This window comes from Squalius cephalus, assembly GCF_949319135.1.
Source record: "Squalius cephalus genome assembly, chromosome: 2".
NCBI classification, from domain to species: domain Eukaryota; kingdom Metazoa; phylum Chordata; class Actinopteri; order Cypriniformes; family Leuciscidae; genus Squalius; species Squalius cephalus.
In genome coordinates, this window is record NC_137123.1 from 21,874,134 (window position 1) to 21,897,063 (window position 22,930).

At 39.0% G+C, this 22,930-nt stretch overlaps 1 protein-coding gene across 3 annotated transcripts in view; it reads left to right on the top strand.

Moving 5' to 3' along the window:
* itsn1 (intersectin 1 (SH3 domain protein)) overlaps positions 1–22,930 on the top strand; it is a 46,789-nt gene that overhangs the window by 22,825 nt on the left and 1,034 nt on the right. For 2 of the 3 annotated variants that reach the window (XM_079864650.1, XM_079864651.1), the window contains exons 10-39: positions 125–262; positions 503–612; positions 1,723–1,985; positions 2,063–2,212; positions 2,450–2,590; positions 2,874–2,961; positions 4,599–4,738; positions 9,317–9,426; positions 9,522–9,733; positions 9,874–9,995; positions 10,896–10,910; positions 11,334–11,653; positions 11,770–11,941; positions 12,982–13,187; positions 13,665–13,747; positions 13,848–14,014; positions 14,161–14,206; positions 14,378–14,499; positions 14,812–14,935; positions 15,383–15,574; positions 19,341–19,462; positions 19,704–19,810; positions 20,099–20,282; positions 20,497–20,595; positions 21,104–21,271; positions 21,637–21,849; positions 21,948–22,069; positions 22,198–22,280; positions 22,386–22,469; positions 22,563–22,736. In XM_079864650.1, coding sequence (XP_079720776.1) covers positions 125–262; positions 503–612; positions 1,723–1,985; positions 2,063–2,212; positions 2,450–2,590; positions 2,874–2,961; positions 4,599–4,738; positions 9,317–9,426; positions 9,522–9,733; positions 9,874–9,995; positions 10,896–10,910; positions 11,334–11,653; positions 11,770–11,941; positions 12,982–13,187; positions 13,665–13,747; positions 13,848–14,014; positions 14,161–14,206; positions 14,378–14,499; positions 14,812–14,935; positions 15,383–15,574; positions 19,341–19,462; positions 19,704–19,810; positions 20,099–20,282; positions 20,497–20,595; positions 21,104–21,271; positions 21,637–21,849; positions 21,948–22,069; positions 22,198–22,280; positions 22,386–22,469; positions 22,563–22,736 — 4,277 coding nt within the window. The remainder of the gene's footprint in view (positions 1–124; positions 263–502; positions 613–1,722; positions 1,986–2,062; positions 2,213–2,449; positions 2,591–2,873; positions 2,962–4,598; positions 4,739–9,316; positions 9,427–9,521; positions 9,734–9,873; positions 9,996–10,895; positions 10,911–11,333; positions 11,654–11,769; positions 11,942–12,981; positions 13,188–13,664; positions 13,748–13,847; positions 14,015–14,160; positions 14,207–14,377; positions 14,500–14,811; positions 14,936–15,382; positions 15,575–19,340; positions 19,463–19,703; positions 19,811–20,098; positions 20,283–20,496; positions 20,596–21,103; positions 21,272–21,636; positions 21,850–21,947; positions 22,070–22,197; positions 22,281–22,385; positions 22,470–22,562; positions 22,737–22,930) is intronic. The other variant, XM_079864652.1, reaches the window with a different exon arrangement.

Here is a 22,930-nt window from a genome sequence, read left to right on the forward strand (position 1 = left end):
CCTAGGGCCCTGTTTACACTTGATGTTAACATCTGTCTCCGGTGATCTGGTCACATGTGGTCAGGAAAGATTAAATTGCTGTTTTGACTCCATATAACATCTACTTGTCTACTTCTCTGTAAAGGAATCTGTCAGATATAGATCAGGATGGGAAGTTGACTGCAGAAGAGTTTATTCTGGCCATGCACTTGATTGACATGGCCATGTCTGGTCTGCCCCTCCCCCCTTTACTGACACCTGACCTCATACCTCCAACATTCAGGTGAGAGACTCAACTGACGGCACAAATCTACAACTTCACATTTTCACTTATCATTTTATTCAAAGGTTTAGTAGTCCATTTATCAGCTTCAATTTTAGTTGAAAAATAGCTGCTAATTTATTTTAAAAGTTAATAGTTAAGAAGTTTTATCATAACAGTGTAAATTGTTACATTTAGAGGTCAAGTTGCACAAGAATGTTCTAAATGTAAAAGTACCTGATTTCCTTCTTGTTTGTGTAGGAGAGTGCGTTCTGGTAGCGGTGTGTCTTTGACCAGTATCCATTCGACAGACCTACGATCCCAGGAAGAGCCTGAGGAGGAGGAGAAAGAGGCAGATAAAAAACTTCCAGGTCAGGGGATAAGAGTAAATACTGACCAGTTTTCAAAAGGAATCTCGCTCAAGTCAAGTCACCTTTATTTATATAGCGCTTGTTACTATACAGATTGTATCAAAGCAGCTTCACAGTGATAACATGAAATTGATACAACAACGTTTTTTTCTAGAAGAAAATTCATCGTCCACCTTAAGTAAGGCAGATCAATAATATTGTTGAATATTTAATGTCCCCAACTAAGCAAGCCAAAAGCCAAGGTCACTGATAAACTATTTGTCAGTGAGATTTGTCTCACTGCACATTGTCTGTATCAGTTAGGACGTTGTCTGTACCACCCCTGTATCTTGTATTGGTGTATTTTGTATCTGGATAGTCTCTAACTGGATTTAGCTCTTTAAATTGCATTAACACCTTCCAGTGCAATGTGTTGTGAGATCTGATACCACTTTTCGAGACAAAAAAGGAAAACGCCACAGAGGTTTCGTTAATTGTAAATATTCCACCATTAAAAGACCTTAAAAATATTGACGGATAATTTAGAGTGCTTTCCCTCATTTTGGCTGATAAAATATCAGGTTTCTGGTTTGCTTTTACCTACTTTACAAACATTACCTCTGAAAGTGATGCTAATAGGCAATAGAAGTCAAGAAAATGGGTGAACAAAGTTTTGAAGTTACTCTCTCTAAATAAAGGCACCCTGATAGAGATGTGATTGAGGATCTAGGGAGAAGAAATTCCAAGTATAGTCCAGTGGAATAATTCATGAGATATTGTTCTTTTATTTGACCAGATCAGAAGACATACTAAAAGTAGAGCATGACGGAAAATTTACAACCCAACCTGTCAAAGTGAGAGTTAATCTTTTATGTGTAGTGCAACCTTTTACATATTACTTGCATAGTTGTTTATGGTTAACAAAACTGCATTGGCATGTATTCATTTTCAGTGAATGTGGTCAGAAGCTATCATGACCACCTCTGAAACTGGTTTCGGTGATCCCAATCCTAATACTATTTACATATGTTAATGCTAGGTGTAAAATGGGGGTCAAAGATTTCTACAAGTCTTTTGAAACATTTAAATGTTGTATGTAAATATCTTAAAATTCTCCATTCCTCCCCGCAGTCACATTTGAGGATAAGAAACGAGAGAACTTTGAGCGTGGGAACCTGGAGCTGGAGAAACGTCGGCAGGCGTTGCTTGAGCTGCAGAGGAAAGAGCAGGAGCGACTGGCAGCGCTGGAGAAAGAGGAGCAAGAAAGGAAGGAGAGAGAACGAATGGAGCATGAGAGACGCAGACAGCAGGAGCTGGACAAACAACTTGAGAGACAGAGAGAGCAGGAGCGACAGAGGGAGGAGGAGAGACGCAAGGAGATCGAGAGAAGAGAGGTGCGTTCAAAAATTCAGTGCATGTTTAGCACTATCGACAGCATTTGTAACCCTTTGAGTGTGTTTTGTTTGCGAAGGCTGCTAAGCGGGAGCTGGAGCGGCAGCGGCAGTTAGAGTGGGAGAGATCGCGCAGACAGGAGCTGCTCACCCAGAGAAACCGAGAGCAGGAGAACATCGTCCTGCTCAAAGCACGCAAGAAAACACTCGAGTTTGAGCTGGAGGCTCTGGTACACTACACTTCACTACACTTCATTGTTTTAACAGATTTAAATATGCAAGCTTGGTCATTTATCAGATGTCATCACATTGATAAAGCAGTTAAAAAAATCATGTATGCTAATTTTAAAGTTGTCATTTGTGATTGCTGTATCATTAGTGACACCAAACAGAATTATAATCTATTTGAGGGGCTCCATGTGAGTTTAATAGATTCACTTGTGTTGTTCTTTTTGGCTCTTATCTAGAATGATAAGAAGTCTCAGTTGGATGGAAAACTGCAGGACATTCGTTTCCGTCTCTCGGCTCAGAGACACGAGATCGAGAGCACCAATAAGACGCGAGAGCTCCGCATTGCAGAGATCACCAGCCTGCAACAGCAGCTGCAGGTGTGCACTTCTTCCCTTTTCTCTCTTTCCTCATCTCTCCCTTCTTTGGCTTCATTCAAAAGCATCACCAGCGTCCTTTCAGCATTCACTCTATTTGAAAAAGTCTCTCCTCTCCAGTTTGGGTGAGTGTGTGGAAGAGAAGAGGGAGAGCTTTAGACTAGATATCTTCTTCTTTTTTTAATGTATACGTATACACAAGATATCAGTTTTAAGTTGTATTGTACATAAGTCTTTCAAAGTAATCAGAGTATTTTGTGATTTCTCTCTCTTTTGCATCCATCAGGAGTCTCAGCAGTGGTTGAGTCGGTTGATTCCTGATAAACAGTGTCTGAATGACCAGCTGAAGCAGGTTCAGCAGAACAGTCTGCACAGTAAGAACACTTTCCTCAACACCCCTAAGGCCGATCACACCTGACGCGTTTTTTGCAGTGAGAGGCGCCTGTTTTCAATTGGTTTCCTATGGCAGCGAGCGTTTTGCGCGCTGTTTATGCGCCTGCTGCGCCTCGCGTTTTACCGCCCGCTGCGCCTCGCGTTTTTGAAGTTGAAAAAAAAGCAACTCCGAGCGGAAAAAGCACCCAACGTCATCGCGTTTTTTTCCACTGTCCAATCGAATGAAGTGAGAAGCGGGCCTTCCTTTTAAGTGATGAAAGCTACAGTTGCTTGAACGCCAGGAGAGTGCGATGATAGAGGATAAACTTGTGGTGCTCTCGCGGGTTACCAGGAGTTTAACGACTTCACGAACCGTAACTACCACAATGTTAACAGAAAGTAAATAAAGGTAATAAAAGGCTGATTTGACGTTTGCTTGACTGACAGGACAGCTGTTTCATTGGTTGCCTAGCAACATAAAAACGCAGCGCACTGCTTGTTCTGTGTAATGTAAAGTGTTGTGCACCTCGCGTTTTCGAACCTGAAAAACGCGTCAGGTGTGATCGGCCCCTTAAAGATCCAAAACTCTAGACTAGTCTATTTGGCGCAATCCCGAATCCAATTGACGTCGGAATTTAGTTAGAGTGAAAGTGTATTCCAGACAGTGAACCAATCAATTCAGCCTAACTTAAGGATACTTTGCTTCTTTTCTCCTACTGTCACACTTGCTAGTATGTCTTTCTTTGAGTAAAGTGCTTTACATTTGCATCTCTTCAAAATACAGCCACAGCACACAAATGCTAGGGCCGTTGTGTGCTTGTAAAGTATACATGGTGACAAAAACGTGTTGAATTAAACAGTAAAGCTGGTATCTGCTCTTCCTGAGTTGTTACCTAGTTAAAGTGGTAAACGGCTGCCATTAGTACTTGGTGTGTTTTTTGTGCTGATGGCACAGATGCACTGTTTGGACCCAAACATGTGACCTTATGTTTCTTTGGGCACTGTTATATAAAAAATGTATATTGTTGGATTTCAGAGATTCAGTGAAAATTAAACATATCTGTTTCATGGTGGCAACTGGGGTACTCTCTTCTGCCATTATTATTTCAAATTTTCTAATTCTCTGCAAAATTGCTGAGATTAAAGTTGATGATCAGCCCAACATTTGTTTTGCAAACTACTTGAACTTCATGACACTCAAATCACGGTGTGTTCAAAGTCCTCGCCCTCAGCACGCCCACATAAAACTTTAGCAACATTTAAGAAAACAATGTACTATAATCACTGTAATCTGTAAAAGTAGTTGCTGGCTGGTCACATCTGGCACTACAGGAACAAGTTTACAAACTACAGTTGTTAATTGAACACAAAAACAGCATCTTAGGTCACAGAGGAATGAAAACAGTCACGATCTTATTAACTACGTAATCAGATTGGTGAATTAGGCATTATTTGAACAATATTACTATTTATTTTGCACATTGAGCTTTTTTTGGTGATCGTATTGATGGTTAAAACTTCCTTTTGTTTACATCAGTGTAACAGAGTGAAGGATAAAGCTTTTGGCAGAATGGTTCATGAGGATGTTAATATCTCAGAAATGCTCTTTAATAGTTGTCTGTTTATTTCTACTTTGTAGGAGACTCTCTGTCCAGTCTTCAGAGGGCCATTGATATGAAGGAATCCACCAAACAGCAGCTGAGAGAACAGCTGGACGCTGTGGAGAAGGAGACGCGCTCCAAACTATTGGAGATAGATGCCTTCAACACACAGCTGAAGGTACTGAAGCCCTGAAATACCTAAACACACACGCATACAAAAACACATACAGACAGTCAGTCCTAGAAGTTCAGTACTTTTATATTTTGAATTGTGTGTGTGTGTGTGTTTAGGGTGCGAAATTAACATTTGTGCAAAATCCAAGTAAAAATTGTCTTTGGTGAATGAATACAATTGAGTAACTCTCCAGTTTGTTAGAGCTGTGATATAATATTTGTTTAATAGTGTTTATAGAAACCTATATATAATTGCTACCATTCAAACGTTTTGGGGTATAAGATGTTTAAATGTCTTTGAAACATTTATTCTCTTATGCTCAGCAATGCTGCATTTATTTAATCAAACCTACAGTAAAAACAGTAATATTGTTAAATATGATTACAATTTAAAATAATTGTTTTCTTTTTTAAACTCATTTATTCCTGTGATGCAAAGCTGAATTTTCAGCATCATTACTCCAGTCTTAAGTGTCACATGATCCTTCAGAAATGAAGGATTTGGTGCTCAAAAAAACATTTTTTATTATTATCATAAACCATGATATATTTTTTTTCCAGGATTCTTTGATGAATAGAAAGTTCAAAAGCATATAATAGAATAAAATAGAAATCTTCAGTAACATTATAAATGTCTTTACTGTCACTTTTGATCAATTTAATGCAGTGATCTCAAACTCAAATCCTGGAGGGCCACAGCTCTGCACAGTTTAGCTCCAACCAGCTCCAACTCACACCTGCAAGGAAGTTTCTAGTAATCCTGAAGACCTTGATTAGCTGGATCAGGTGTGTTTGATTAGGGTTGGAGCAAAACTGTGCATAGCTGTGGCCCTCCAGGAATTGAGTTTGAGATCACTGATTTAATGCATCCTTGCAGGATAAAGATATTAATTTCTTTTTAAAAAAAACTTACTGACTCCAAACTTTTGAATGGTTGTGTGTATATATATATTTATTAAAAAATGCAAACAGCTGTTTCATGGCCAGTGAGAAAAATATTGGGGAAAAAAGCCACTCACCTTTGACTGGAGAGGCAATATGTTACTTTTGGACCTTGTGTGTGTGTGTGTGTGTCTGTACAAATGATAGAGGAAGTAAGAGAGAGTGCATATTGAGATCTTATTGACCTTCCACCCAAACATACATACAATGTATATGATAAAACCAACAGAACACACTTAATTTTGCCTTAATGTGCCTTCATTCAGAGTGAGACAAAGAGAGAGAAAGTAGAAGCATTTTCACAACATCACACAATCTCTTGTTCCTCACTGTATCTGCCTGCTACTCACTCTGTCACCCCATCCCTCGTCTTCCCCATCATCCTCCATTCATCCTGGCCGAATCCCTCTCAACCCCCCCCCCCCCTCCGCCGTGTTTATACGACTTGGCTGGCCCTCTTTGTTCTGGCTTGTTCCGCTTTATCCTTCGTGGTGGGACAGTCATTGGGGCTGTTCTATCAGACCCACACTACCAGGATGGAGAACCTTCAGTCGGAGCTACTAATTGAAGAGGAGAGGGGGCGACAGGTAGACAACCTGAAAATGCTGTTAACCTTCCAGAAAACTACCACCACCAAACTGTTACCCTCTACTCACAGCACTGTGCTCTCTGTTGCCCTTTATGAAGGGGAGTTAGAGTTGCACACTTCCAGTTGTGTCTTGTCTTGACTACTTCCCTTTACTAAGCCATCAACAGGGCTCAACTATAAGGATATTTTATCTGCTCAGATTTTGCCCCAGCCGCATCTTCATTATGGACGACTAAAATACTTCAAATAATACAAAAAACACCTAATAATAATTATAACTATATAACAATTATTATAAAATAATCCTTTAAAAAAGGAATAAATGTGTTTACAAAATATAACAGTTGCAAGAAACATATTACGGTCTAAAATTATTCTTTTTTTGACCGAATGTTGGACTCTGTTTTGAGTCCTGTAACGAACCATTGGAAATAGTTTAATAAACATGCATAAGTGAGAAAATAAAGCGAACGTGCTGTTTAATGTTAAAAAATATATTAAATGCAGTAGTAACTGCGTGTACACAGAAAGCTGACTGGCACACACACGCTTCAATGGTCAAATGCACGCAAAGTTGCAGTATTTACATGAACGCAGATGGTTGGCACACACACGCTTCAATGGTCAAATGCACGCAAAGTTGCTGTATTTACATGAACGCAGATGGTTAAGTATGCGTAAATCACACAAAAAGAAATCCTGGTGGGAATAGAAAAGAAGATGTGTGCCAGTTGTCATGTTAACAGCAGAGTTTAAGGGTGTGTATATGTAGGATGTGCTCTTCTTTTTTGGTTCGGACACACACTAGACAGAACTCTTTGGTAATTGTATCGCGTCTCGCAGTTTTTTGTGCATCTTCCGCTTGATCGTACTCAAGTCTTTCATTCTGACCCTGTAACATGGGTCTATCTTTATTGTCGAGCCCTGATTCCTGAAATAATCAGTTTGGAGAATTGTTTTCCCCAAGCCTGTAGCTTGCACTAGTTAACAGAGCAATGGGCTTCGCTGCTCTGCTTTGGTTAATATGTTGTCTAGTCCGTTTGTCTTACGCTCTACACTTAAAATGATTATTAACTTTAAGAAGCTCTGCAATGGGTAGAGCTTGAGTACACATTAGTACAGAGTGCAAACACTGATGATGATAACAATGATGATGGTGGTGTGACCGTATGGGTGGCTCTGTGTCTCTTGCAGTCAGGGAGCTCTGTGGACGAGGTGCTGTTGGACTGTCTCGCAGCACTGCTGGCCTGTTTGAAGCATATACACTTCTACTTCCAGGTCATCCCTCCCCCTCCCCCTCCCCCCTGACCTTTGATTTCACCCTACACCGTGTCCCCTGCTCGTGTGTCTCACTGCACCTCCTCCAGCTCCCTTTGAGAAGCCCATCAAAGGCAGCGTTGTAGCTATTTTATTCTAAACCTTCACGTATCGGTAGAAAGCTATTCCTTTTTGCACACTGATCTGAGGCTGGTCTTTAGATCAGCGTAATTAACGCCTACGTTTGATCGTGCTGCTTTTTTTTCCAAGCCATGTGCGTCAGTTAATTCCTAAAAACAACCTTACGCATGAACCTGGACTTCAACATTTTTAGGGATACATTCTTTGAAGTCTTTTCTTGAAAAGCTTAGCAGCTATTACATACATTTTACTGTCATTTTACAATTCTAGTCACTTAAGGAGAACATCATTTTGAAGTTTCCAGAATTGTGCCCAAAACATTTTCAAAATAGAGTAACTTGCTGTAAAGCAAAACGGTGCATCCTCAGGAACTCCTTTGCACCGAATTTGAGACATGTTGTTTTCCAGTGTTCTAGTCTTTTTTTTTTTTTTTCACTGGCTAGTGAAAAAAAAAAACCATTTATTTATTAAGTTGGATACTGAACAATTCATTCTGGAATTCAAACATTCTTCAGAAATTGACATAATATGAATGAGTTTTTTTAGTGCAAATATTTCTTTTTTTTACATATTCTTTTTTTTTTTTTTTTTTTCGTATCATTTAGTTACATTGGTCTTGGTGTGATCAAGAATATGCTATATAGACTTGCCCAGAAAAAATTACCAAAAAAAAGAAATGACTAAAGTGTAGGCAAACTTAACTGTGTGAATTTACAAATGCATTAGAAATTGCACGTCTGGTTCATGAAATCTAAACACTCACATCCGTTGGCACTGCTTTGGTGTGTGTATGTGTGTGTTTTGCACTCGAATGGCTAACTCTCTCTGTTTTTCTAGAGTCTGTCTTTTACCAAACCGCTTGCAGTGATCTTTCCTTAATAGCTCTTATTTATGTAAATTGTGCTTATGTGACATTAAATCTTGAACAGAAATGTAACTTCATTTAGAGATCCCAGAGCATAAAAGTATATGCTATCCATAGATCTGTCATTTTAATCTTCTTTTTATTTTTGTATTTTTTATAATATCTGACTCCTCTACCGTATCCTGATGATGTTCTAAAGAGCTTGCTTATTGTTGGAATGGTATGGCATTACATACGCAGCAGTGTTTCCATTGGTCAGCTGAAACAGTCCTCTTTTCTTGAGATGTCCATGTTTCCTCTCTTGTGACTCCAGTGTTTCATGTAAAGTTATCAAGCAGGCATTGCAGCCTGCCATCATGAACACAGTCGCTATGCAGTTTGCACCATGTACCATGCAAGTGTATGATTTATGCATGCAGTCTTTAAATATAAATGTTTATTAGTCAGTTTTTACATCAGTGGGTCATTTGCCATTTATTAACATTATAAACATTTACATAAATAATAGAATCAAGCACACAAATTGTATATGCAATTTTTTTTAAAAATGTTTTCTTTTTTAAATATTTAAAAAGTTTAGAGATAGCAGGGAGTTTGGAATAGACTGTAGAGACTTTTGACATCAATACTTTAGTAAGATGGTCAGAAATAAAATTGTCCAGACAGCACTTGCAGGGCGCAGTTGTGAACATGTCGAGTGTGTCTGAATGTGAGAGAGTGCAAACAGAGCCCCGTTGCCCCCTATATTCCCCCTTACCTGTCCTCCAATATCCCATCATGCATTGCAGGAGCTGAGAGAAATCCACAACAAACAACAGAGGCAGAAACAAAAGGAGCTGGAGGCTGACATCACCCAGCCGTCACATGACAGGAAGTCCACAGAATTACAAGAGTCTAGGTATTTTTATGTTCTTCTATGGCTATTCTTTGCGGGAAAAACTTCACTTTAACTTTTTTTAACAGGCATTCATTTTGTCTCTTACTTTCCTCCAGGTTGTCAGGGGCAGATGATGGTGTGTCTCCAGCATGGAGAGACGATGGGCTGGGGAAAGCTCCCACTCCTCCTGTGCCTCAGGCCTGGATGAGCCGAGTGAGTGAAGAGGAGAACCACAGCAGAGGCGAAATACAGGAGAACCTCTCCAAACTCTTCACACAGCATCCGATACCGGGAAAACTACAGGCTCATTCTCCCTGGTCTATGACAGGTGAGGGAAAAGAAGATTGTAGAACCAGACATGAATTGGATTAGTTTTGCAGCTGTTTTTTATTCATTTATCAATATTGAGATGTTTTAGGCTGACTCTAAATGGCATAAATTGACTTAACTCATGTTTTTGTTTTATAGATAAGATCCCAGTGTCTGGTTTTAATCAGGAGAAGGTAAAGGTGGTCTTCTATAGAGCACTGTATCCCTTTGAGGCCCGCAGCCACGATGAGATCACCATCATTCCTGGAGACATAGTGATGGTAAGCCAACTGTTAGGAAGTGTATTCACACTTTTTTTAGTACCAAAATGTGTATTAGGGTTTCAACTAATTATTATTCTACTCATTAGATATCATTTTAATTATTTAATTATTCTGATAGACACACTATTTTTTAAAAGTTGGGGTCAGTAAGACTTGTTTTTTAAGAAATGAATACTTATCAGCAAGGAGCCATTAAATTGATCAGTAAAAGTGACAGTGAAAACATTTAAGGTTATGAAAGATTTCTATTTGAATTATTACGGTTTCCACAAAAATAAGCAGCATAACAGCATAATTTCAACATTAATAATAATAATAAGAAATGTTTCTTGAGCAGCAAATCATCTTATTAGAATGATTTCGGAAGGATCATGTGACACTGAAGACTGGAGTAATGATGCTGAAAATTCAGCTTTGCATCAGTTACATTTTAAAATGTATTACATTTTTGATTGAATACGAAAACAGTTATTTTAAATTGTAATGTTACACAATATTACTGTTTTTGCTGTATTTTGATGACATAAATGCAGTCTTGGTGAGCATAAGTGACTTCTTTAAAAAACTTGATAAAAAAGATTTAAAAAATCTTGCCAACCACAAACTTTTGAATGGTAGTGTATATAGATGATTTAAAACAACAGTTAATCCAAATATTATGTTATGTTATATTATATTTTACAGTAATTGAGAATAGAAAAATCTTATCAATAGCATTCTTGGGAAATCTTGAGTTTCAGTCCTAGAGAGTGTGTTTATGTTCTGATGTGTGCTTGTCAGAGAGTGCGATTTTGTTTCTTCTTCATGTGAAAGAGAGAATGCATGTGTGCAGTTAGTGTGCACATTTACTGACCTCTGACCCTGCCTCTGTCCTCCCTTTGCTCACTCTGCCTGAAGGTGAAGGGAGAGTGGGTAAGTCGAGGTTTTCTGCTCCTCGTGCACTTTTATTTGTTTCTAGTTTGTCTTTGTCCTTGATGAGTTTCTGTATTGTTCATCTGTCACTGGGCTAAAACACACCCTGTGCAGAGATCATAATATGTGTGTGTCTGTTGTTGAGTCTTTTGCCAGATTTCAGAGGCTTTGCTGTATATGGCATAAGCTCACTCAGAAAGGCAATACAATTTCCTGTTTTCAATCAACATGAGTCCTTTATTTTGTTATTACATACAGTCACTTTGTATTCTGATTCTTGTGTTTGTATTCAGATCTCTGATGCATATCACAATGAAGATCCTGTGGTTCCCTGTGATTTTTCATCACTCAGTTATTTTAGATTATTGTTTTGTGTCCTTTCACATCCTGATTCTGTGTCTCTCGTTTGCTTTCTCTTTTCAGGTGGATGAGTCTCAGACTGGTGAACCTGGATGGCTAGGAGGAGAGATTAAAGGGAAGACCGGCTGGTTCCCTGCCAATTATGCAGAGAAGATTCCAGAGTCTGAAGTTCCTCTTAGTTTGAGGACTAGCGCTGCTTCTAGTTCCACCCCTAAATTGGGTTCCCATATATCATCTGCTTCTTCATCGACCACAACCACACCCATACAGCCGGTCTCCACAGAGCCTGCATCGATAGCCCCGCCCTCCTCCGCCCCTCCCCCTCCATGCCCCACCACCTCCTCTTCCTCAACATCCAGTAACTGGGCAGATTTCAGCACTACGTAAGTAGTTTGTCCATGACAAGATATTTACAGATACCTTTTCTTAGTTCAGGCAGAATATTGTCATTTAAAGTTTTATCTGCATCCATTTTTATTCTGTGCTCATGTGACTTTAGATGGCCATCTAATTCTGCTGGGGAGAAGCAGGACAGCGATGGATGGGATGCATGGCCAACACAGCCCACTCAGCCGTCCCTGTCAGTGCCCAGTGGGGGGCAGAACAGACAGCGTTCTGCTTTCACCCCTGCCACGCTTTCCGGTTCCTCACCCTCACCTGTGCTCGGACAGGTACACATATGAGATTCCCTCTTAAATACTGCTCCTCTCCATGAATGGGAAATTTACAGTAAAATTCTTGCAATTTATCAAATTCTACTAAGGAGTAAATCTGTATATATGCAAAATTGCTCTATCCGGCACAATATTTTCAAGAATATAAGGCATCTTTCTTTCAGGCTATTGCATTGTTGCTGCATATGAAAAGAATCATAGCATTCATCATTTGCTTAAGTGCCCCTGTTATGCTATATTAAAGGCTTCTAATTTTGTTTAGTTCTCCTATAATAGGTTTACATGCATCCAAGGTCAAAACACTTTAATTTCTCATAATATACATTTTTCTTTTCTAACATTGTCTGAAATATTTAATAAATGATTCGATCTCTCTAAACACCTCCTTTCAGAGAGAGTCTACGCTCTGATTGGTCACATTGCCCAGTCGGTTGTGATTGGTCTATCTATTGCTTACAGCACGTGCCGGAAACAAAACACCCTCCAGAGGCTTCCTCAGTGCTTGTATACACCGCGATACAAAAAATAACGATGGTGTTGGTTTTATCGTATCAATTCGAGCCCGAGTACTTATCCTTTGGAAGTGCATGCTAAGTGGATTTGCTTTCACAGCGCAGAAAACTGTGTCTTCTCGACAACACAAACCAAACTCTACCAGACCTCAGCTACAACTACAGTGTTTGAGGGCAGGGCAAAGTAGACCTTCGCAGCAGCCTATGGCCATAGGCTGGCATTATTCAAGTTTGTTTCAAACCTACGTGGGTTTGTGCAGGAAGTAAGACTGGAATTACTGACTACTCATTTCAGCAGTTCAGAATCGGTTCTTTCTTTTGGGAGACAATAACTCAATTTATCGTGCACTTTGAGCTTTGAAACTTATTCACAAACAGCTATTTTTCACTCTACTTGAAAGGTAATATCCAAAAAAGCATAATAGGGGGACTTTAAGATGGTAGTTATGGTTAGGTACTGGGGTCTTTTTGAAAAACTGATCTTTTTATTGGTTTAATTTTGAAAACTCTCGTTCTTATTTCTAGGGTGAGAAGGTGGAGGGTCTGCAGGCACAGGCTTTGTACCCATGGAGAGCTAAGAAAGACAATCACCTGAACTTTAACAAAAATGATGTGATCACCGTACTGGAGCAGCAGGATATGTGGTGGTTTGGAGAGGTGCAAGGGCAGAGAGGCTGGTTCCCAAAATCTTACGTCAAACTAATCTCCGGGCCCGTCCGGAAATCTATGAGGTGTGTATCTGTGCGATTATATCATTACTATGTTGGTTATTGGCTACTATTAGAGTTTTTTTTTTTTTTTTTTTTTTCAGGGGATAGTTGATCAGTCAATATCGATGCCTAAATTCACTAAATTAATCTATTAAAATGTTTATTTCAGTTTTCAGTGAATGTGTCTGTGCAAAATATCATAGATTTAAAAAAAAATTGTATTTGTAATATATATCATGCATTACATTTTGAGCTTTTTGATCATGTTTTTTAATAAACATAACACCTTAGAAAAATGGAATTTAATTAAAAGTCATGGAGTTTAATTGAAAGGGAAGTTCATGATAATTGATATTTGTAATTATATTTACTTTAATCCAGACTCCATTGTATAGTACCTGTTGGCTTTTATTCCAAAGAGTGTGATGTTGAATGCTTGGTTAGGTGTTTCACCCGGACTGTAATGTTGAGTAAATGAATGCTGTTGTTCTGTTTCAGTATTGAGTCTGGCTCTTCGGACAGCCCTCCCAGTGTTAAGAGACCCAGCCCCTCTCCAAACAAGCCCACGGATCTCGGAGAAGGTCAGAATACCAACGACAACTCGATGGATCATCTGTAACTTCCTCTCTCATCTTAATCATTTTGTATCTGAAAGTCTTTGTGTGATTTTGTCTATCACAGAGTATGTGGCCATGTATACATACGAAAGCAGTGAGCAGGGTGACTTGACCTTCCAGCAAGGTGATGTCATCACGGTCACAAAGAAAGAAGGAGATTGGTGGACTGGCACTGTGGGCGGGAAGACCGGAGTCTTCCCTTCAAATTATGTCAAACCTAAAGATTCAGAGGTAATGGCTTAGAATGTTCAACAGAACTTGAAGTGTTTATAAGCAGTACTTTCTATGTAAATACTATTGCATGTAAAAAGTTATTACTGTAGTCAAAAACCAAATAGACCAGTACAACCATAGCATTCTTTCCACTTATTTTCTAGGGTTTGGGATCTGCTGGGAAAGCAGGAAGTTTAGGGAAGAAACCAGGTGAGTGCTGGTGCTCAAGCTTTATCTAAAAATAATAATAATTAAGCATCAGTTTTGTGGCCTTCATAACTGAACTCTGAGACCAAAATTAGACCATAACAGCATTTTATTAGAGATCGGTCCAATGCTTCAGCTCTTCTCTCCTTTTACCTGTTTTTCGTCTGCATTCAGAGATTGCCCAGGTGATCGCCCCTTACACGGCCACCGGGGCGGAGCAGCTCACCCTAGCACCAGGCCAGCTCATTCTCATTCGCAAGAAAAACCCAGGAGGATGGTGGGAAGGAGAACTTCAGGTCTGAAAAACACACTCGGAGACATGCTATTAAATGCACCCACACTTTCTACCACAGCAACACACACCTTGTAAACATTTACTAATAAAACATTTAATGTAATCTAGTTATAAAAGTGACACTCTTTGGTTCTCTGTAATGTTGTTTACTTTTTGTACTTTGATTTACTGAATGTTATTTTTGTACATTTGTACATGTGGAGTGATATGATATGGTGATAACAGTGAGATATCGCTCTTCCTCATAAATCGTTTTTATTAAAAATTTTACTTCAAATTCATTTTAATGGCCCACTGCTACTAATCTCTGCAGGCAAGAGGAAAGAAGCGTCAGATTGGCTGGTTTCCAGCTAATTATGTAAAATTATTGAGCCCCAGCACCAGTAAGACCACACCCACAGAGCCCAACCCACCCAAGCTACCAACACCCAATGCAGGTACAGAACTTGTTGTACATTTAAAGAAAGTGGTTTCTCTTGCCATAGATGAAATGTTCTCTTTTCAAATTCATGAAATTAATCATTCACACTGAATTTTTACAATGAATTGAAACACTAATCAAATGAAAGTGCTGGATAGTGGGTCCTTTTGTGGCTTTCTGTCATTCTTTTTGGTTGCCAAAATGTTTCTCTTTTGTTCTTGCTCTTCTCATAATTAAAAGGTTTACGGCAATATTTGAGTTTGTCAAGTCTGAGCATGTTGTCTAATGTCATTTAGTACAGAGCTAGGTTGTAGTGCTGTGCTGTATTAAGGAACCTACACATCATTAACAAGTTTGTTTTAATAGCATTTGCATGTTGTCATGGTTGATAAATAAAGGTAATCTACCAAATACTCTTAACTACATATACATTATACACGTGCATTTTGTTTCCCCTCCATAGTGTGCCAGGTGATTGGCATGTATGACTACACAGCTCAGAACGATGACGAGCTGCCTTTCGGGAAGGGCCAGATCATCAATGTTTTGAGCAGAGAGGATCCTGATTGGTGGAAAGGAGAGCTGAATGGTTCTGTTGGCCTTTTCCCGTCAAATTACGTCAAGATGACCACCGACACAGACCCCAGCCAACAATGTGAGTCCAGAATGTTCTTTTGTATCTTATACACACGCTCACACTGAACTTCTCTCTATCCTGCTCAAAAACAAAATACAGATAATACGATTCTGAAAATTCATGTACCTATGAGAAACGAATTGGCTTGAAACGTCAACAATAACATCCAGTGTGATCTAAAATACCTCATAACAATCATTTCTTTCACATCTTTGAGGACCTTCTCAAAATTAGTTTTAGTTATGTCCTCACAGTGTGGTGAGTTTTATAGAGTCCGATGTCCAGTCCTTATCCTCTGCCACACTGAAGCCTCTCCACTTCCTGTTTCCAAGCAACCTCTCACCTCATGTTGTAGAGCATTAAGTAGAATCTCATCTCTTTCTCTCTCTCTCTTTCTCTCTCTCTCTCTCTCTTTCTCTCTCTCTCTCTCTCTCTCTCTCTCTCTCTCTCTCTCTCTCTCTCTCTCTCTCTCTCTCTCTCTCTCTCTCTCTGCATGCTTGTGTCCTTGTCATTGTGGCGTCCTGTGAAGAGTGTCTTGCAGAGTTCATTTAGTTCTCCTAGCTCGTAAAGATTTTTGCACATTGTGGTTTTTCTTTTCTTTCCTTTTTTCTTTAGATTTTTTTTCTTTTTTTGGCTTATGTGCTGTGTTTTCCTCTTTCTAGGACTCTTATGTTGCCCATATCCCACTCAGCCTTGAAAGTCCTCAAAGCGACCCACTATCCCTTAAACTGTGTCCAGCGGGATGATGGGAGATGGAACATTGATCATGTGACTGCCCCCCCCACAGCTGGCTTTGTGGCCAGAAGAGACGAATACTACAGAGAGCAGTCGTTAACCTCAATATTCAGAACCGTAGACGCTCGCCAAAATTGCCAGCCAGCATCCTCCGCATTAAAGCAATTAAATAAACAAGAATGCCTAATATTTTAAAGGATCTCTTTCCTTTTTTCTTTTACAAATTCATGAAATTAATCATTCACACTGAATTTGTACAATGAATTGAAATACTAATCAAGTGAAAGTGCTGGATAGTGGGTCCTTTTGTGGCTTTCTGTGATCTCGCCCCAAAGCCTGTAGGTAAAAAAAAAAAGAAGCTGTTTTGAAGCAACCAATCAAAATGGTTCCATTCAGTGTTAAGTTCCACCGCTTCGTCCAACTAATGCACGCTTTTCGCTCCACCAAGCCCCGCCCCCATGGTTTCTCAATGGACCATAGCACCACAGAATGACCCACTATTCATGAGTCATGACGTAAGGGGTGCAGTATCAAACGTGTCATAACTTGACGTGCTTTTTAGTGTCATTGCCAACTCATCAAGGCTCTAATATGTGGACATAGCAATGTGTACAGCATATCCGACCAATTGAAATATCAAGATGTCATTCTTTTTGGTTGCCAAAATGTGTCTAAAAAGTGAAACCAAGTATTTACCATGTCCCCAAATGGTCGGATATGTGTGGACTTCATGTAGAATACTACTGTGTGTCATTCAGAACAACCCCTCCCCCCTCCCCCCTTCCAATACACACAGGTGCTGTCAGTCAATTTGACGGACAAGATGGACGTCTCCGTTCATCCGGTCCAGTCACATGCCTCTCTGTGTCATTGTTTGTTACATGTTCATACCAAAACAGTGGATGGATTTATTTGTGTTCGTGTGCTTGCTAGTCTCTTGTTTTGTTCTTTGTTTTTGTTTCGTTTGTTTTTCATTTTGATCGTTTCGTTGTGTCTGTGACGGGGTTGAGAATTGGTGTTGCAAACCAAAAAACTGCACAACTGCCACTTAAGGTTAATGGTACAGTGATAGACAAAGTGCGTACATGTACAGGATAAAATGTTGCTGTAAGGGACGTACTCGTGAAGGGTTCCCTCACATGATTGGGTTTTCTGGGGGTTCATTGCTTGTACAATTGTATTTCCCATATAGATGGATGAATGCTTTTGTTTTGTATCCTCAATCGTTTGCTGTCATCATTCTGTCATGTTGATTGAACTTGCAATTATTTTTGAAATGTTGTTGATTTGAGAACACTAGATTTTAAGTTGTTCTTGATACAACAGCTCACTATTTTTATAATGATCAAAAACAGTTATGCATAGTGTTTTAAAAAGAAAATCCACTGCAGTATGTACACCGTCCTTTTTACTGGAAAACATAAAAATGAAAGTACAAGTAGTGAGTAGAGAGCATTTAGAAAGTCCAAATTTTATGAAAATTTGCATTACGGAAAGAGAATAACATACTGAATATAAGCTTCATACCCTTCTAATTACAAATGCTTATGAATAAATAGATGTTTACAAATGCAACATGAAAGACTGGAATTTTCTTGAACATATAAGAACAACAACAAAAAAAATGAGTTTTTGGGCCGTTTGTTCATCTAGTGTAGGAAAAAAGCATGGCATTAATTTTTAATCCTACGATATTGTACTTGCAACACATGAACTCTGATTTCATTTCTTTCTTTTTTTATCTGCCTCATAACAGTATTGTAATTTCTAGTGCTGAGAAACAAGACATGAAATTCCTTCCAAGTTTATTTCATGTTAGTGTGGTTCTTTATTGGTTCCACAGTGTGCTGCTTTATTATTATTGGCTGGCTGGATGGACTGTCCATCATGTCCGTGATCAATCTGTTGCAAGGTTTTCTTTTGTTTTTATTTTAAGTGAACATAACCATCCTCGGACTACAGAAGCACAACTGCTTCTTTCCCATCGGATATTTGCAATACTGTGTAAAAAAAAAAATGCATTTGTTCTGAATATCTCACCTCAATGTCCAAAACATTAACCATTGTACTTGATTAAAGCATTTTATCAAAAAAATAAAATGAATGTACAGTTAAAAACTCAACTATATATACATCAATTCCTAGCTTTAAAGACAGTGTCATACCACCTTTATAAAAAATGATGTGTAACCATTAAAGAACTCCATGGCAACTGCAGACTGGCTTATTTATTTTTAATCTTCTACCAGAGTCACTATTATTAAATGCATAATGCTGTCATTTAATTCATGAGCCGCACATATGGCAAGAAAAGAGAATATACCTCCTGCATGCATATTCTATAGAAGTGAACAAACAATTAGTTTGCCTTCCTAAACGGCTTTCATTTGATTCTGATTGGACAATCGCAGCATTCAGCTGTCAAATATTTTTGTAGAATTGAGCAAGCGTGTTCATACATAACTGCTCGTATCACTCCGCCATCTCTTTCTTCTCACATAATAAAGTAAGTTCAACTCAAATCAATGTTGCATGTCCAGGTATTTATTTAATAAGTGTTACAAGCATGTCGGGCCATTTATTTAAAGGTAATGATCGTACTTTATTCCTTACTTAAAATTACATTTGAAAAAGCAAATCAGCATTTGTTTCCAGCATTATTCTTACCAAAGTAATATCGGTCCTACTTTACATTTAAGTGTCTTTAACTGCTATGTACTAACATTTAAATTAATAATTTGAAATGATGCACTTATTGTGTACATAAATGTTTTTACATTGTACTTGTATAAAACAAACACCTGCATGTTATTATTTTCTGTAATTTCATCCATAATTACACTGTTGACCTTACCCATACCAAACACCAAACCTGTCCCCAACCTAATTTGCAATACAACATCAACACAATAAGTACATAGTTGTTAAAAACTCCTAATATAAAGTGTGACTGTAATATCAGCTTGTTTTAATGTACTAATTATTAAAAAAATTGTATGTATTAATCTAAGCATGAGATTTGACTGCATGACGTCTGTGCGTTTCACAGGGTGTGCCGACCTCCACCTGCTTGACATGCTGACGCCAGTGGAACGGAAGAGACAGGGATACATACATGAACTTATTGTTACAGAGGAGAACTATGTCAATGACCTGCAGCTAGTTACTGAGGTAAAACTCGCAGGAAATCAGTTTAATCAGCTGTAGGCTGGCAAAGATCAACAGCCTAGTCAGGGTTGTTGTCTGTATGATGTTCAGTATAAAGTCATCTCAGGAAGTAGGAATAGCTGAGGTGATCCCATTTAATGAATGTGTATCATCCATATCATGCTAGTTCGCAATGTAGTTAATAGATAGAATTTCATATAGGAAAAAAAAAAAGTATACATATATATTTATGGTTTGCTTTCAGACCTTCCAGAAGCCTCTGCTGGACTCGGAATTGTTGACGGAGAAGGAGGTGGCCATGATCTTTGTCAACTGGAAAGAGCTGATCATGTGCAACATCAAACTGCTCAAGTACGACACCTGTTGGTTAATACAGTGGATAGCCTTTACCTCATCATTAGTCACCATGCAATTAACCTCTGATTTAAGCTCCCTCTTTGTTTATTGCTCTAAAGTCATTAATCAGAATGCAGTGCATCAGTTAAGTAATGTGGCATGTCAGGTCAATTAATTAAATATTCACACTTCACAGCTTTATTAAACAGATGTTACGACAACTATATGAATAGAATGGATGTAATTCCATATAATGAGCATTAGGTGGCTTACCCAGAATGCCCCATCTAACTGTCTCTCCAGGGCGTTGCGGGTGAGGAAGAAGATGTCAGGTGAGCGCATGCCGGTGAAGATGATTGGTGACATCCTAACCGCGCAGCTTGTTCACATGCAGCCGTACATCCGCTTCTGCAGCTGCCAGCTCAACGGCGCCACCCTCATTCAGCAGAAAACAGACGAGGTGCCCGAATTCAAAGACTTTGTTAAGGTGAGACTAGCGAACAGTCATCCGGTTAATCCAAAGTGATATGTTGTGACACTTAATTCTGTTTTTTTTCTTTGTTATGTTTTTGTTTGCACATTTTAATTGTACATACATACACCTAATTTTATATCATTTTAACAAGAGTTTTAGATTTTTTTTTTTGAAGAAAATGCCATGATGTTGCATGGATTTTTACGCACGTTTGCATGTTTTACAGAGGTTGGCGATGGACCCTCGCTGTAAGGGAATGCCTTTGTCAAGTTTCCTTCTCAAGCCCATGCAGAGAGTCACCCGATACCCGCTCATCATCAAAAACGTACGTACACACTCACAATCTAGTTAATCGACTATTTCCTAACTACTATATGAAGAACCAACAGCACATTTAAAACTCTGTCATCTATAAAAGCACATAAAGAATTCAGATTTTTTTGTCTCAACATTTCAAACTCGCAATTGCGAGAAAAAAGACAGAATTGTGGGATATAAACTTGCAATTGTGAGAAAAAAGCCGATTGTGGGATATAAACTCGCAATTGCTAGAGAAAAAACAGAATTGCGTGTTTATATCCCACATTTGGCTTTTTTCTCACAATTGCAAGTTTATACCAGACAATTTTGTTTTTTCTCTCGCAATTGCGAGTTATAAAGTCTGAATTTTGAGATATAAATCCGTAATTGCGAGAGATAATAAGTTGCAATTACTTTATTATTTTATTCCATGGTGGAAACAAGCTTCCATAATTTTTGCATCACAACTCTCTCACTTTTGGTTTAATGTACCTGGGAGCATCGTCTCATTTTTCGTCTTCCCTCACACACAGATTATAGAGAACACTCCAGAAAGCCACCCGGACCACAGTCACCTGCGGCTGGCTCTGGAGAAGGCTGAAGAGCTGTGCTCGCAGGTCAACGAAGGCGTGCGTGAGAAGGAGAACTCGGACCGGCTGGAGTGGATCCAGGCACATGTGCAGTGTGAGGGGCTGTCAGAGGTACCACAACACAAACTTACTGCATAAACACAGTCCATAGGCAGAGTCACATTTAGGAAAATCATTTTTTTTACACTGTATTTAATTAGCTTTCCGATATTTTGAAAAGAGATTATTTTGTTCTGCGCACCAGTAAAACAAATCCATAAACGTATAGAGGTGGGAATCTTTACGCACCTCACGATCTGATCCGATTCCGATCCTGGGAGTCATGATCCGATTCCAAACCGATTCTTAATCTACTTTTTTTCTTATTAATGAATTAGTTTACATATATGGTTGAATGGTAGTGTGTATTTGTCAAGCTGTCTTTGTGACAATCTAGGTCAAATCTCATTACAATAAAAGTTTCTCTCTCTTTACAGCAACTTGTGTTCAACTCGGTTACAAACTGCCTGGGCCCTCGGAAATTTCTACACAGTGGAAAACTCTACAAAGCCAAGAGCAACAAGGAGCTTTACGGCTTCCTGTTTAACGACTTCCTGCTCCTCACGCAGATCATCAAACCTCTGGGCTCGTCTGGAACGGACAAGGTCTTCAGTGCGAAATCCCACCTGCAGTATCGCATGTACAAAACGGTGAGACATTCTTAAAGATCTTATTTATTTGCAGTCATTTTTTGACCTTTACTATGATATTTGGTCTGACCTCTAACCTGACTCGTTGACCTCTGCAGCCCATCTTTCTTAATGAGGTGCTGGTGAAGCTGCCCACTGATCCTTCAGGAGATGAACCCATATTCCACATATCTCACATAGACAGAGTCTACACTATACGCGCTGAGAGCATCAACGAGCGGTATTTACTAATTATTTGTTAATTAATTAGATCTGTACCCATTATCCTGCAATATATGTGCTCAAACGCTCTTATAAATGCTGTAAATCACACATATTTTGACAATGTTCCTCTGTTCCATCCTGCAGGACGGCTTGGGTGCAGAAGATCAAAGCCGCTTCTGAGCTTTTCATCGAAACAGAGAAGAAGAAAAGAGAAAAGGCCTACTTGGGTCTGTCTCACATATTTCCTTATACACGCCTCACTGCATTAATAAAGCTATGAATGCTCTGAGTGTTTGCTAAGCACTGGTTTTGCGTTACTATTATGTTTGCAGTAAGGTCTCAGAGGGCCACTGGTATTGGCCGGCTAATGGTGAACATTGTTGAAGGCATTGAGCTAAAGCCCTGCCGTTCAAACGGTAAAGAATTAAAACTATTTGCTATAAGGTGCTTTATGAAGTTATAAGCTTTCTGATAATATCAGTCATATCATACATGTCCTTTGTGCGCAGGTAAGAGTAACCCGTACTGTGAGGTGACGATGGGCTCTCAGTGTCACGTCACTAAGACTCTACAGGACACTCTGAACCCCAAATGGAACTCAAACTGCCAGTTCTTCATCAAAGACCTGGAGCAGGATGTGCTGTGTGTCACTGTGTTCGAGAGGGATCAGTTCTCCCCGGACGGTCAGTATATTGAGAATTTACTCATTCACATAAAAATATTTGACAATATTGCTGTTTTACTGTATTTTTGATCTGATAAATTCAGCTTTGGTGAACAAAAAAGACGTTTGAACAGTAGTGTGCAATCATAACCACATACATTTTTTCTTTCTCTCTCTACATCTTTCGCCCCATTCCATTTCTTGTCTTGTTAG